Source organism: Parambassis ranga, chromosome 3 (genome assembly GCF_900634625.1).
Source record: "Parambassis ranga chromosome 3, fParRan2.1, whole genome shotgun sequence".
Lineage (NCBI taxonomy): Eukaryota > Metazoa > Chordata > Actinopteri > Ambassidae > Parambassis > Parambassis ranga.
Genome location: NC_041024.1, coordinates 10,646,105 through 10,662,939, shown reverse-complemented (window position 1 = coordinate 10,662,939; position 16,835 = coordinate 10,646,105). Strand labels below are relative to the sequence as shown.

Below are 16,835 nucleotides of genomic sequence, written 5' to 3'. Positions count from 1 at the left end.
ACAGCCAACCTGCTGTTGTTCCACTGTTTCTATGGTAACGGCGGCGGGGTGCTGCTGAGCTCTAAAGTGAAGTGATGATATACAAGATGGGAAAGAAGGGGGGGAGGGGTTAGGAAGGAGAAGCAGGTGGTGGGTGGAGGGAGAAGGGAATACTGTATAGGAAGCGGATGTGAGGGAAGGGATTCTGGAGGAGGACGCTGCTGTTGTTGAAGCAGCAGCAGGAACAGAGGGAGGCCAGGCCTACACGTCTGTTAGCTTTGTCAGCATGAGCTCCGGTTAGACAGACTGCAGTGCATCAAATGCTCTGTGGAGATACAGACACAGCAGCTCCAGCACCATCAAACACACTGTATAATCCCTCCAGAGTGATGCACATGCTCTGTGTGACTCACACCTAGAGGTCACTGATCACACACACACACACACACGCACATACATACATACAGCATATGTTGGGGCACTCTTTCATGGCCAGTAAAGGTTACCTGAAGGTTACAACTGAAACTGTCACACGAGCATTAGGAGTTCAGCTCCCCTGATGCTACAGCTCACCTTCATTTGTCTTTCATTTGGGGACATCCACACAACACACACACATACACACACACATGCAGACAAAGAAGTAAATGATCAAGGTGAAACACAAGGTGATTGCTTATCTCATCCACATTTAGAGCTTTATCCTTTTTTCCTTCTGTTAACCTGTCAGTGGCATATATTTGAGTATGTGCTACTTTACTAGACCTTTGTAGGTTTCTGCTTTAAAAGCAGACCTTAAAGGTCTTAACCACCTAAGATGCCAGAGATCAGTGTTGTGTATGGTAAAGCATAAAAGTTTGCTTTTAAACTAAACCAGCAGCTGTGTAGTGAATGCAGTATAATACATCTCTCAGTACAGAAGCAAGTCTGTGTAATCTGTATATAACCTATGTGTGCTGATGCTAAAGATTAGAAGCAGTCAGTGGGTGGTGGAGTGAGAACCATCAAATTTAGCAGCAGCAGCTTTGTGAGGCTCTGCTCAGACATCAGTGCCGCTTTGAGGTAAATGCTAACGTCAGCATACCAGCACGTGGAAGCCGAAATGCATTTTTAGAAAGCGAGTTAAGAAACACTAGGAAGTAGCATATGTGATCAATACTTTACTCTCCTGTGAAATAGGTACCTTATAGACTTTCATTAAAGGCCAAGGACAAAAACTCTGCTCCATGTTAGTCTGCAAATTCACACATGCCAACAGAAACACACACAAAATAAAGCCCACTCAAAGCTGTGCACACTTTTTCACACGTGTGTGTGTGTGTGTGTGTGTGTGTGTGTGTGTGTGTGTGTGTGTGTGTGTGTGTGTGTGTGTGTGTGTGTGTGTGTGTGTGTGTGTGTGTGTGTGTGTGTGTGTGTGTGTGTGTGTGTGTGTGTGTGTCAGAGCAAACCGTCTCTCTATTCTGGCTTCAGTGTTAAGCGTTACCATGTCATACAAGGCATAAACAGTACATGCACCATCTGTGTCTGTGAGGAGGTTGTGGGGAGATTCTTGTGCAATCTAACGCAAGCCTGTCTGAAGCAGCAAGGGTCCCTGCTCCTCTCTGTGCAGCAGCTGATGGGAAATCATTATGGAACCTGGCAAATGGCCAGTTCGGGGTTACCACGGCAACCACACTGGCTCCATCCATCTTGGCAACGATGATGTTTGAGAAACGGCTTGCTTTCTAAACCCTCACTCTCAGTAATGGCTTCTTTGATTGGTGCCATGCATAAATGAATAAGAATGGGTCAACACTATGATTTAGGTAGAATCCATAAGAGTTTCATCACATTTTTTTTTCCTGTCAATAAGATGGAGTCATAAACACATCCACTGCAGTTTGGTTATTATTGGATGTCTCAGCAGAGGGTTATTAGTGTTTAAAGTGGGTTTCTTCACAATTTATAGAGGAAACAAAACAATATAAGACCTGAAGAAAAAAAAAAAACATTATTTCACCATTTTCACCAAACTGCAGAACTGTCTACTGAGGCAAAAGGCCAAAGAGAGAAGAACCACAGTTTTGAAACTTGTTATTTATTCCTTGGTCCGTCTTTTCTTTAATGAGGATATGTTTGCTGTCTTTGCTTTAATTACTATCAAGGTCAGGTTAACAGCAGAAAAAACCCAGATGCCTTTTTTTTTTTTTCTCAGAAGCTCCTCCTGGGAGATGCAAGTCCTCCTCTGTACCCTGAATCTGCCCTGTGGGTCTCCTCGCAGACAGCCAGCATGTTTAACTCAGCTGCACAAACTTTATGTTGTGCACAGACAAAACTGTGCTGCAGTTTTGTGCTGTGATGGCGTGCTATGTGTTGAATACATGTTTGGAATGTGCAGCGGTGGCTCACTGAGCTTCTCCCATCTGAGGATCCAGCAGAGCTCACATGCTTTTTGTCCGTCACAAAGCCGTTTGAGTTCAGCCTTTACCACTAACAATACGCTGCTTATCTCCCAAAACTTTTATTGTTAATTACTTTAAATGTTTTCTTTGTTGGATTCAAATAGCCTCTGCCAGTCATTGTGTGTTCCTGTGTGAGTTGGTCTCTGTCAGAGTGATAAACTCTTTCATGGTTGTGACGCTGCAGCTCCTCTGATCAGTCCTGTGACAAGTCAAAGCCTCGCTTTTATCTCTCCCCTCCTCCCTCTCCCTCCCTCCCTCTCTCTCTCTCTCTCTCTGTCCGTCTGTCTGTCTGTGCGTGCGTGTGTGTGTGTAGCAGAGACACACAGAAAAAAATTGTTTTAGTTTCTCCTAAAGAGAAAGTTAATTTAGTTTTTATGCTCCCATTATCAAATCATCAGTAATTGTAAGTTACAGCTGCGTGTCACTTAAGCTGATGTGCTTCATGATCTGAACATCCTGATCTGCCGACTACATGCATACACTTTAAATGTGAGCCGTCTCAAAATTAACACTCCGGGTGTTGATCCGTCTGTTTACACAAAGCTTTCTTGCCAGTGTTGGCAAAGTCAGTTCAAGGTTAACCAAATTATTGCTGCTAACATAATGAATTTGTCCCTATACAATAATTGTGGACAAAATAATCGACAATAATGAACATAAAAAACAAACTTCTGTTACTGTATTTTTGACTGACTCTCTTTTTACGTGCTTCATTGACGCTACTTAAGAAATAACAAGGAGAAAGTTTTAGACTGTAAAGTAACATTTCATATTCCGGTGTAAACAAACTGACTGCAGCCTTCTCTGAGGTTCTGTGTCCAGATTATTGGAGAGAAATGATTAATGTGATTCTTTGCATATTTGCTTATTGCCGTTTTTCCTCCTTTCATGATTTGGCAACGACAAATGTCCAGTTCAAACAGAATTTTAGCTAACACCACTAAGGAGCACTCCCCTCAGCTGTTAGTTGTTTACAGTGTACAGATATCTCTGATTAACAGTTTCAGGCATCATTTAACCTTGTATACACTGCTGCACCAGCATGTCTCCCTGCTGTTTCACTAAAGGCTGTTCTGTGGTCCCAAATTATTGAAGGATCTCTACCTTATTATTAGGGTCAGTGCATCTGTTTTTAATTTGATTATTTTTTTTTACCCTGCTTCTTAGCGTTGGACTGTGTTTTATTGAAGGAAATATGAAAGATCTTCAGCATTTTCTTCAGTGTGTTAGTGGGTGTGTGCTACCCAGGTTTCAGTGACTAATGCTGCTAAGTATTTAATGTTAATCCTGTTCTGGGAGCAGCCAAGAGGAAAAGCCTCCAGTGACTGACAGTCAGCAAAGCCATCACATGCTTCCACAGACACACAAAGACACACACAGGTACACACATTGTCCTTCACATGTGTATACATGGGCGCACAGGCATGCGTGGCCACACAGTGAAGGGACAGGAGGGACAGCATGAGAGGGAGACAAAGAGACATTTTCTGCTGCAGGGGTGGCGTCAGTTTAGAGTTTAGTGTGTGCATGTGAATGTGTGGTGTGTGCTCGACTCCAGTCTTACAATAATATGATGCGAGTGAAAGAAAGGTGTATTTAAAGTTGAATCTTTTCTTCACTTACATATTGGTACAAAAGAGCATCAGGTCAAGCAGATCATCTGCTCCATGATTTCACAGCAGTGTGACCAGAATCATAATGTCCAAGCCCTGCATTCTCTGCATGTAATATAGTAAGAAATATATTTTTTCCCATCTGTATAAAGATGGCTGCTGTCTAGTGATCTGGTAGTTTTTGAATTCCATCACACTGACCAAAGGAAAAAAATAAATCACCAAGCACAACACCTGAAAAATGAATATAATTTATTAAAAATCTCACTGAAAAGTTGGGCTGCAAGCACCAGATGTGAGACTTGAAACCTTGGCAACCTCGAAATGTTGAGTTAAATTGTGTATTTTAACTGAAGCCATTATCTCCTCCAACAACTAACCAATGTTTGCTGCTTTTGAAGCAGCAGCGGAGAGCACTGAGCAAAAATGTAACTTGAGTCTTAAAGAAAAACAAACACGTGGTAATTAAACACAGGTCTCCTGAGTGTAACTGGATCCTGTAAGTTTCTGAGCCTTGGTATGCAGGTCATTAGAAAAAGAATTGTATATTTACTGTGAAACGACTGCATTTTTGCCCTTTTAACTTCTAATCCATATCTGGTATTTTCCTTCTAAACTTTTAGGTAAACCAGTATTATGATCAAGGCTCAACCTTGATGGTGCATTGTGCAGAGCATCTGTCTCTGCTGCTAGCAGAGGAAAGAGAGAGGGAGGTTAGTAACAGTGACATAACATCTCTGGACTCCTTGTCGCAGTGCCTGGCACCAGTATAGAGAGGGTGAAAACTACCTGCAGTAACACAAGCCGCTGTCTGCAGTTTATACCAGCAATGAGCTGAGCAGACACAGCAGAGACATTATTAGCACAGACAGTACACAGACACACAGTCAGTCTGTTTTTCACTGGATGTGTGGTGTATCCACAGGAAAAGGTTTCAAAAACAGGCATATATCTACAACACTAATGCAAAAATGGAAGGTTAAGGCTGCAGACATGTTATCAAGCTTAAACTTTTAAGACAAAGGCAAATTAAAGCGAGTGTTTGAGTAGTCTCTAAACAACGGTTTTATGGCACTAAGGTATAATTAGATTACGCAGACAGTGTGTGTTAGATGCATTTGTTGTGGTGTGTGTGTGTGTGTGTGTGTGTGTTTGCGTTTGCGACTGTGTGCTCAATTGAAATATTGACATCCCATCCATCGGGTCCTGTGGGTATAAAGGTGAGTGAAGAAGTAGAAGATTGACTAGAAAGTGGAACAAGATGGAGAGGGAAGGAGAAATGAGAAGGCTGGCGAGAGCGCCGTGAAAGTGTGTGCAAGTGCAGAAGTCTAGTGTGACTGTGTGGGCGCCGAGCTGGAGCAAGAAATACAGAGATGGAGAGTGATACGGGGAGAAATTGGATAGGGAAAAGATGGCAAAACCGAAAGAGAGAAGGTGGATATCAAGAAAGCGAGTGGTGAGAGGAAAGGAGCAGAGCATGATGGTGGAAATAAGGAGAGCATGTTGGTGTTTAATGGAGGGTGAAGAAGGGTGAAAGGCAGAGGGAGACCGTGGAGGAATGGAGAGCCGGAGGCTACAAGTACCCTTTGTTCACACACATATTGATGATACGCAAATTCACACCTGGAGTTGCACACACTGTAAAAAAATGAGAATCTACACCCTAAAGTGAACAGCACTGAGAAAACTAGTAGCTTTTTATTTCTATTTTAATTCAATCAGGCAGGAGAATTTAAATGGGATTTAAATCAAATCAGACCCAACAATAACAGATGGGAGTAATAAGTACTGGAGGGAAACACAGACATCACCACATTGTTTCATTTCGGAGAAGCTTCAGGGTAACTGGTTCCAGGTAGATGGAGCACAAAATCTGAAAGCAAATCAGAGTTAATGGAGAAACCTGGAGCTGCACTGGGAGACGGTCTGATGAAATCTTTGTGGTAGCAACAACAACAACATGCTGCCTTTCAACAAGTCTTCTAAAGTGTCTACCTGCCCTCCAGAATAAACTTTACTGAAGCTGCAGTTATAGTTTGGGTCAAAATTATGACTTTTACAGAACATGGCTGAACATACATGAACAGCTGCCTCTTTTACATTTTTAACACAGTCCTATGACATAAATCTTAATCTGTTAGACACTTCCTGATTATCACCCTCTTGTTGTTGTTCCCTGGCCTCAGTTGTGTTCTGTGCTGAGATCTAATAAACCAGGATGTCCTGAAGTCACAGTGGTACCAAACTGTTGAATATGAGCAGCCTTTAGAGCTAATTTCAGTCCAGCCTAATGAAACAAGAAGCACACAGATTCCTGCTTGTGTGGCTGTGTAGGATACGGAGTGAGTCACACTTTAAGAAAGCTGGAAGCTGGCATCACATTTATGCACAAAACAGCCCATTGCATCGATGAAAGTAAGGTCTATATGGAAGACGGTTTCTTCAGCACAGAGTCAGGAACGTTTTATGAAATGTACGTTGTCCTTTTGTCGCTTGTCGGCTTCATTCACCTCTCACAGCATCTGTTTTGGGTTTCCCCTCCCAGGTTCTGCTCTCTGGACTCATCGGAGTGGTGTCATGGAAGAGGCCGCTCTCTCTTGTGGTGAGTGTCATCTGAACGCCCACACACTCACACAAGCTGCTAATCTGACAACTATGAATAAACCAATAATACCTGTGAAGGGAACTGGTATTGTGGTTTTGTGTGAACATGATGCCCCCCCCCCCTCCTGTGTAAACACAGCACTGCACTGTGTATCACACCAAATGTAATGCAGGCTTTTTCTTTTAGCAAAAACATTGAAAGGAATATCTAGCAATTATTTTTCATTATTGCTGAACCTGCCAAAGAGTCCTTTAAGCTGTCATCTCAGGTTATTAGCACAGTGTGGCAGAGACAATCAGTCCAAACCTGTGATGCTGGTCTCACTCGGTTAGAAGCCATTGAAACTGTGAGTGAATGCAGTCCCAGGTTGTGTTCAAATCTTTGCATCACAACTCTGAGTGTTGTACTTTTTCACAGTCGCCGCTGACCTGGAAACAACAAGACCAATGTCAGTTAGAAGTCTTGGCTGTTTCTTTACTTGTCTCTGCCAGCAGTGTCTCACTGTATCGCTTAAACACACAAAGCAGTGTGCTGAAGCACACCTTTAACCTCAGATCACAGGACGTACACACATATCAATATCTTTATGGCCGAGAAAAGAGAGGGCTTCATAGCTAAACGCCTCCGAAGATCTGACGTGCACTGCAATTAGTCCCATGAGTGTTTGTCTTTAGTACAGTTGTGGTATTTCCTTCAATAGCAATAGCAGCTGATCTGACATGGTTTGAATGGACGCTGCACTGTTTGAGACAATATGTTTTCAGCAGAATACACAGCTCCTCGTTAGTTTATTTGTTTGGATGAGAAAGTCACAATTGGCCTCATCTGCACATAATGCATGGTTTGAACACTGAACTAGTGATTAAAAAAAAAAGGGGCGGGGGGGCATAATGGGACGTTGGACCAAAAAATATATGAATCGGATGCTCCAGCCAAGACAATGAATACAAATTTACAAAAGCAATAAGCAAAGGAAACACAGAGTTCCAGCATCCAGTCAAATCATTGTAATTCTGAATCATGCATATTGCTGATGTATTATTCATCACAACCAACAATAATTTGAATAGTCACTCTAAAATGCATCCTAAAATGTGTCTGTTCACGTGTTTCCGTACTGCAGATGTCCTGATTCTATCTTACTAAATACTGTCTTTAAAGTGAGTGTTTAAGTTTATGAGTATGGAGAAGTATCACCTGAGCGTAGAGTATATAAGTAACCTCTGCTGCCTTTGACTCTATTTACCTGTGTGTTAGATACATACTGCACTACTACTGCATTATGCTTTACTTGGGAATGAAAGGAAAGTAGGGATCAGGATCAGTGTGCAGCTTGAACTATAAGTCCCTGTCCAAATCCATTTCATGCTCTCCTAATGTCATAAATAATATCATCTTATTTCTGCAGCTTTACCCACACCTTCCTGCACCCATCCCTTACCTCGCTGTGACTGACCTGCTCACTCCTCTTTGCTTCTTGATCTTGCTTTCCATACTCATATCTGCAGTCACTCTTGTCTCCTTTGTGAGACATTAAACCAGAGATAAGCGATCTGAATCATTTCAGCTTTTTGGGTTTCAAAAGATATATCCTATCGCTAAGGTGTGCTTAGAAATTGGTCACACTTTTGCACTGTAAAAGAGTTAAATCCTCTTACTTTTGTATTCCTAAAAAGCATGTCTAATTTACTGGATTAATGTGTGCCTGCTGAGATGTCTGTCCACAGTCACTGTTTCCTGTCTTTCCTGTGGGAGTCCATGGTGATGTCTGCTCTTGTTTTTATGACTGTCAGTGTAGCTTCTAATTTTCAGTTCTAGCAGGAGAGCTTTTCCATATCTGGCCTTAACCCAGTGATGACTGGCAGGTGACTAATACACCGGCTGGATGCTTTCAGGCATGGCAGCGCAGCGCTAAGCCATCTGCCAACTGTGGGTGGCCACGCTCTGCATCGTGATTTGTAATAACTGGAGATTCTCCAGATCTTTTAGGCATGTCTGTTAAAGACTTGTGTTTCTCTTCTGACTGATAACACAAGGTCCGCGGCATAATTATATCATCCAGACTGTTTAGGAGTTTACAATTTTGCACTTAAATTATGCGCTGATAGGATTGATCTCTTCCATTACTTTTGTATTTATTTATGTTAATAGATTTTGGTGAAACAAGAACTGTTTATTCATCGCGCTCTAAATACTGGATTAAAAAAACAGTTGGCTGATAATAAAAACTGAAATGAAAGCTTCCTAATTAAAATTGTTGTTTGTTTGGTTAATACTGGAAGAAAAATAAGTAAAAAAAAATGTGTATTAACAAAATGGGGTAAAAACATCACAGTGGGAGTTTTATGTGCCAGACTGTTTTTTGGCCTGCATGGTGACTTCCTGGAGTCATCACTAGTTGCCAGGCAACATTATAGCGATCACAAGGGGAGAGCTGAGTCCATGTAAGCTAGTGGTGGAAAGTAACTAGTATGTTTTTATGAAGCACTGCAAATATTTCTATTTTTTTTTTATTTTCTAGGTATGAGTGGTACCAACCAGCAAAGTTTGAGATATAAGAGAAGCTGGTATAAATAGAAAAGATGAGGCAGGGTATAAAGAGTAAATATCTTCAACTCAATGTGCAATTTTTGTTGTGTTTGGATGGTTGGAGATGGGATGTTTGTATGCCAGAATAGGGGGGAAAAACACTATTGTGGGGTAGAGAAGATGTGCTTAATACGAAATTCTGTCTACCCTCAAAATTTTCCTTGTAAACACCACATCAAAGATTTATTGATATGTTGTGCACACTGTGTCCATGTTTGAAAGGAATTCTCTTTGTGAACCGTATCTAAAACAGTTGATAAATATTTTCTCCTCAGCCTGGTGCATTTGTGCAGAGGAAGATTTCCTCCATATCGCTCAGAGTGCAGACACAGACAAGACTACCTGCAGTCTTCTGCTGTTTGTGACTGTGATGGAGTAGGTGTTTAAAGAGAGAGACACAGAGACAGAGAAAGGAGATGGAGGGCAGTGAGTCCTTGTTTGTCCTGTCGGGAAACAACAGTCTGCAGCAGGGAGCATAAAATTTAGTCTCAGAAGCCTCAGCTGTTGTTGTTGTTACTAGTTTGATTAAAGTTTCTTCACACATGCCTCTCCATATGTGTGTGTATTTTTAATAATGCTTAATAATACCATTCCTAGTGTTACAAGGATAAGATCGGCCTTACTTGCACTATGCAATATTTACTGTTTAGAGCTAAAGTAAGATGAGAAGATCGATAACACCCCCATGTCCATGCCAGCAATAGAGACTGTATAAGTATAAAGTATAAAGATTGACGTCGCCTTTAGGTTTCCTGAAAAGCTTTTATTCAAGACGGCCTAGCTTTCGACATCAGGGTCTGACTTTGCGTTATTATTCCCAGATAATCCCAAAATGGGCAAACACTTTGAGTATGAGTGGAGCTGAGGCAAGTAACGCCGTGGCAGACAGCTCATGACCTCTCATGGCATCCACCTGTCACTCAAAGCAGTTCTTAATTATTCATAGGTTTAGGCTTCAAACTTGTACGGTATACAAAAAGATTGAGTGCATGTTGGCATGAATTGGAAAATTAGCTATAGAGGCCAGGAGTGTTTTTGTACCAGGTTGTAAGAGTGTTTATTTCTGCTGCAAAATTAGCCATTTTAACATGGAGGTCTATGGGGATTGACTCGGGAACCTGCAGTTTTTGGCACGTTGGCTTCATTTTTCAGCATTTTAGAGTAAAATGGTGCAATTCAAATATGAAAATTCCTCCACATTACATTCAGGTACAGCAACCGGGTTCATTAACCTCCTGTGGCTTCTTCCAGTAACCCTGAAACATCGGGGTGCATGGGGACAAAATGAGTTCCTGTGTTTTGTTTTTTAAAAAAAAAGCTTTTAAGCAATGTTTCACTGTTCTGATTCAGGCAAGTAGTGCTCTACATGAATGAACTTCCGCTAATTAAATACGTACAAGTATGTAAGTAGTATGCACTACAATCTGTTGTCATGTTCTAAAATGTTGGCACTATTCCTTTTTTACCTACTTTTAGGTTGAATTCTTTTGTTAGATTTGTGTGCAGTGTTGTGGGCTCATTCATAAAAAGAAAGCCATAGTTTTGTAGGCTGTGCTGGCCAGACAACGAGTGGACTCAAATGTTGCATGGAGGGATTTAAATAATGGAGACGCACAGCAGTCTTCAGGTGAAACGGTCACTGCACTTGTGAGGTGTCAGGAGGTAACAAAGTCGAACATGTGCAGCTACTTTAAGTTCGTGTTTCCACAAGGACTGAAGTGTCATCGAGTGAGAGCCTGCAGGGCTGGAGCCAGGGTGGACTATGGTCTAAGTGCTTCACTGTGTATCTGTACTGCAACAATCTATAGAGCTTTTTCATTGTAGGGCAGCATCTGATTTAGATCTTTACTAAAATATTTCTGTATCTATAGAATAAAGTCTTCCAAAGAGATCTACGCTGCCTTCAGCATGGGATGTAGTGCATTCTGATGGCTTTTCATCGTGTTCCTTGTCACTGTGAGCATGCTGACATTAGCATTTAGCTCAAAGCTTTGACAACCTCACAGAGAGGCTCTAGACTCTTATTCTTGTGAATCATGAAATAGTTTTGTATTTTTATTAGGTGTACACCCACTGAACAACACTATTCAATCAGGTTACTGTAATTGTTTTCAGATCAAATATATGAGACTAACACCTGTGAAACAAACAGAAGTGAAGTCTACAGGGTGTTCCTTTGGAATTGAATTACTGTCAGACAAATGTTTCAAGCCCTTGCACTATAATGCATTAATCAACCTATGGCTACAAAGGGTTATCTCGACACCAGCGAGTGCCTGACCCACTGTATGCTGCATGTCCTGAGAATATTAACACTTCACCACTGCTGGGAAAGTCTTCTTCCAGCGCTGCCCTCATTTTTCATTGTTTTCAATCGAAATGAGACGCCGTTGTTCATTCCCAAGAGCGCTTAAAGCTAAGCATGTTTTCAGCTACCCTAACACTGTGGACTCCTTGAGAATACTTCAATTATTGCAAGAAAATTTGCCCAGAGCAGCACTTCTTGAACTGAGAACTGCTTGTGTGGATAAAACAAAGGCATTAGAGAGGGCAAATGTTTCATCTCTACCGACAGTCACCTCAGTCAGTAGTGTGGTGTTATTCTCTGAAGCATCCTTTTACTTTTAGATTGACAGTTGTTAGAGATGAAACATGTTCCTTGCCTGATCCACGGGATTACGATCATCCCTCTGGAGGCCCTGAGACACCATAAACAATCATTCATATTTGAAAGATGTGGTCTTGTGTGAGCTGCTGTCACTTTATATGCTCCTGTAGTTACATGGTATTTTTAGGAATGTGTTTCACACACCAGTATTCAGAAGTCTATCAGCACACGGAAACACTGATGCAGCATCTGTCAGGGAACAGCTGGTAGTCATCATGTCAACTCTGAGGCAAACTGTTACACACAGAGCGCTAAGCTAACATTAAGTGTGTCAAGTTAAGTGTGTTTCACTATAGGTTGATGCTGAGTCTGTTTTATACAAGGAGATTTGTCTCTGGTCAGAGATACTGGAAGTCAGGATATACAGTAAAGCTCCTTTTGAATATATATATATATATATATATATATATATATATATATATATATATATGAAACATTACTTCATCAATCTATTAAAGCAACATTATGCTGTCATTCAGACACATTCCCTTAAGGATTCATTTTACTCACTCATAGTGCTGCTGATGCCTATTTGTTGATGTTGCGAGGCCCTCAGATGTGGCATGTTGAACTTTACATGTAAAGATTACTAAGTCCGAAATTACTGTCCAACCTTTACAGAAAAGTGGCCGGGGTTCATAATACATTCAGAAGGTGTCAAAGTAATGGAAGGAAGTACATGTCTGAAGGGGACAAAAGAGGCTGACAGTAGAAAAATAACTTATTTACCTGTCTGTTCATCTTGGATCTCATACACAATGCTGATTTACAACACCGTTTCCATGACAGGCTGTCGGCATCCAGAGGATGAATCTGAGAGTCCAGCAGATGTTTGTTCAGCACAACACACACACAACCCTCATACACACCGTGAGGGACAGCAGCTACAATACACACACACATACAAAGACACACCTGTGCTTCCAACATCTCCAGATATCTTGCTAACGATGCACACAAATCACAAGCAGAACATACACATCATCATCGTAGACTTTCCATTATGATCACATAACTACAGCAGGGCCAGCAGGACATCGGTGAAAGGCTTTATGAGGTGCTCTCTGTGACAGGCGGCGACCCCGGCGCTCCATAAATATTACAGCCTGTAACAGATGAAGGAGGGAGAGAGAGAAAGAGAGAGAGACTGGCTGTGAAACACACATCACTATACCAGAGGAATGAAGATTTATAATAACCACGCTGACGTAAAAATCAAAACTACACAATTTGTGACTTCAATTTCTTATCATCCAATTAATTAAATGATTAAAAGGCTGTGCATAGGCGGAGATGGTGGGTCTGTCCGCCCAGTTTTGCCCTCCAATAGTTGGGCATTTTTCACACAGACCTTAATGGACAAATTAATCCTCTAATTAGGAGTGAAATTAGCCCATTAACAGCCTCTGTTCCTGGCTCTGTTGCGATAGGGACTGGTTTAGATGTGTGGGTCTTTTTTCTGAGCCTGAATGCTCTAAATTATAGCAGATTTGACTCATACTTTAGATACCTGATTACCGACAGTATTCCAAAATTCCCCCTTTCTACAAGGCTTATATTAAATCTTTAATTCATGAACAGCTAATAGGACACAAAAGCACGATGATGAGGAGCTGCAGATTGTAGTCAGCTTGTTTTTTTATCATAATGATCACACAGCAGTTATAGCAGTTGTTGCTGTAAATATAAAGGCAGAGGTGGGTGGGTAGAAGTGTGAACATCACAGAGAAACCATCTTTAATACATAAAGTAGAACTCATATCTAAATCGTCCATCCTTGAATGTTAGCAATCCTCCCATTTTCATGTTAAACTATATAAATCAGCACCATCTGCTGTGGCTAACACACACACACACACACAGAGTTGACAGTTTTTGTCCTCCTCCTACAATAAACAAACAAGCTATTGTTTTCATACAAAGCTGGTAATCTTTAGTTTATTAATGTAATTATGTGTTTACCCATCATCTGCTCAAAAGATTTTATGCGTCAGAGTTGGGAAGCCGAGTTTTGCAGAGTTTCAGCACAGCAAGATAATTACACAGAGTTTCTGAAGAACAGCAGTGATAAAGCCTGTAAATCTGTGCTGCTGCCTGCGTTTATGACCACTCCGAGCTTTATTGTGCTTATAACTTTAAGTTTTAAGCCTTTTGTGAATGTGATGAAGCACTGAGACACATTTCAGTCACACTATCCCTGAATGATGAAAAGTTTAGTTTGTTTGTTAATCTAACTAGTTACAAAGTGATCACCGCTCATCAAAGCTCTCTATTTGGGGCTGCTTATGTTGTTAAATGTCATAATGATGTGACTCCTGTGCATGTCTGCCTCAGCACGGTATATGGACAAGCTATGCAGCTTAAACTGCCAGCCCATCCATTGTCTTTTGCTTATCCAGGATCAGGTCACAGTTGCAGCAGCCTAAGCAGGGACCTCCCTCTCCCAAGACACCATTGGAAAAATCTTATAGAGTGCGCTCGCTGCTTTGAAACACACCTCTACCTCAGCTCCCCCACGCTGTGTCTGAATTAATCATATCTGTCATTGATGCCCTCGTGTCCTGCTGTACCCTGGTAGCCCTAGCTGCTGCACTCTCTGCCTTAGGCTCTCAATGTATACATGTGACAGTGATGTGGTGTCCTCTTCTGCCTTAGGCTTTCCGTTTGTGCACATTGACAGACAGGTAGAAATCTGCATTTCATTTTCAGTTTTAAAATTGGTGATGTAGTCTACATTTGCTAGTGTTTTGTCTATTCCTGGGTGTTTGCTTAAGGTGCAGTGGATTGAGCTCTCTTTACAAACATATAGAACATGAGCCAAATATAACTTACTGCTTTTTAAAGCAGTCCTGGCTAAACTGTAATTAGACAGACAGTCATCTTGTTGTCTTGTGGGAATTTACAGACAGGTTCACACATTTCTGGACAAACAAAACAAACACTCCAAATGCTTCTTTCTGTGCAGTACAAAAGTAAAACTGAAATGCCACATTGACATCATACTATAATAATAAAATTATAGCTGTATAGAAACATGTACTCATTCAAGCCAAGCAGCACAGCTATTGTTAAACAGCACAAATAGGCTCCACTCTCTTCTCCCTCCCGTCACTTTAGTGCCAATCTCTTTCTATAGAAAACAGTTAGGTGTGTGACACTGCAGTGATTGTGTTTTGGGCAAATAGAGGCATTAGAGGCAGGGTCCACCAGTTCATACTCCACAGTTGACTGAACAACTAGCGCTCTGTGGTCACTTGTCAGGGACTCGAGACGTAATTGCGGTTTGCACACAGTCATGTCAGCCATATTTCACAGCTGAGTGAGTTGATACTGCAGCATGACTACCCACTACTTCACAGCTCTGCCTTATAGCTGCTGTAGCCTCACCCCATGTAGCTGCTGGGTACAGAAAAAAGCTGTGAACAGACGTTTGACCTTGTCCAGAGCATGCACATGCATGAACTGATATATTATACAGCAATATCACAGTACATGTGTTAATCCCATTATTATGAAATGCTGCAAATGTTTTTCTTTGCTACAAGTACAGAAACCAAACGTGATCCGACGCACACACATCTGCTCTAGAACTCATACAAAGCCACCAAAGATGTTTTTTTTTTCTATTTGAGAAGCAGAAAAAGGGAACAGTCACTACTATTTCTTTCCTTTACATGTATTTCTTGGATTTTTTCAGGGTGCTTATGAGCAAGAGTCCAAAGAATCCATCACACATGTGCCTTCTCTGTAATAATTTCGGCAAAACTTTCTTTTTTTCTGATACTATTCAACGCATTTTCTTTGATGCATCATTGGAGTCCTAATAATTTACAACTGGTTTCAGACTGTGTTACAGGAAGGAAGTAAAGACTATGTGCACCATTTCAGGGGAACCATTTGCAATATCAAAAAGGTCTAAATGCTGCCACTGCCGCCTGCCATCCTGTATAATTAAGGAGCTGTGAAGACACTCCAGGCTCGACTTTACAGTATGTGCACATGTACACCCACACATGTGCACAACACTTGCTGGTGAACAATATGCTGAAAGACATAACACACACATGCCATGATGCACACATGTATTCACATATGCAGGCACATAATAAAATCATGCATACTGATTTAAAATCAGCATCTGTGTTTTGCATTTGTGTGTGCATATCTTCAGCTTCCCTCTTCCTCAGAGGCCTGTTATTCTCTGACTTGACCCAGATGGAGAGGTTTTAGTGGGAGATGTAGTATACTGCCAGCTGAGATGGGCCCCATAGGAGCACCTGTCAAGAGCTGCTAAAGGAAAACAGAGAGACAGGAAGTGTGTGTGTCAGACAGACAGACAGGCAGAGATGAAAACAAAAAGTGCATATGTGTGCGAATGTGTGAGCTGACTGAAAGGTGGTGTTCTTGGGTGGAGGGTACAAAGAATAAATCTGCAGGAACCGTTGCCATACTTCAAAAAGAAGGCAAGCACTCAAAAATAGCTCTGGGATGTGATTACTCCCATTCACATGTTCTCTGTAGGATTCCGTGATTTTATGGTTAGGTTTTCTCTCTGTTCTCTCTAGTTATTTTCCAGAGCTGCCGGTGGACTAATAGGAGGAGAGGACCTTTAAAAAAGACAGAATGTCTTGTGTGTTTTATCATAAAATAATATCTTTTGTACTCACAGCATTGTGCACACAAGTAAATGATTCTTTTATTTACAGGTCTACTGAAGTGATATAGTTTGGGAACATGCAGTAAGAGTTAAGAGAAATAGGTTTTAACTGCTTCATTAGAAGATTAACAATTGCTTCTGTATCATCTTGTTTTTTATTTTTCTTCTAAAGACTCAGTGAGCCACACACTAACACAGTTTTGTTGTAAACCTTGCTGTGATAAATGTCCCTCCAGGCTTTCGCCCAGGAGGCTTGGGTTTGTGCCCTCTGTCAGACAGCTTT

At 41.3% G+C, this 16,835-nt stretch overlaps 1 protein-coding gene across 1 annotated transcript in view; it reads left to right on the top strand.

The window, feature by feature from the left end:
• fam189a1 (family with sequence similarity 189 member A1) overlaps window positions 1-16,835 on the top strand; it is a 66,354-nt gene that overhangs the window by 23,474 nt on the left and 26,045 nt on the right. Inside the window, exon 2 of the mRNA XM_028402279.1 lies at window positions 6,579-6,635. Coding sequence (XP_028258080.1) covers window positions 6,579-6,635 — 57 coding nt within the window. The remainder of the gene's footprint in view (window positions 1-6,578; window positions 6,636-16,835) is intronic.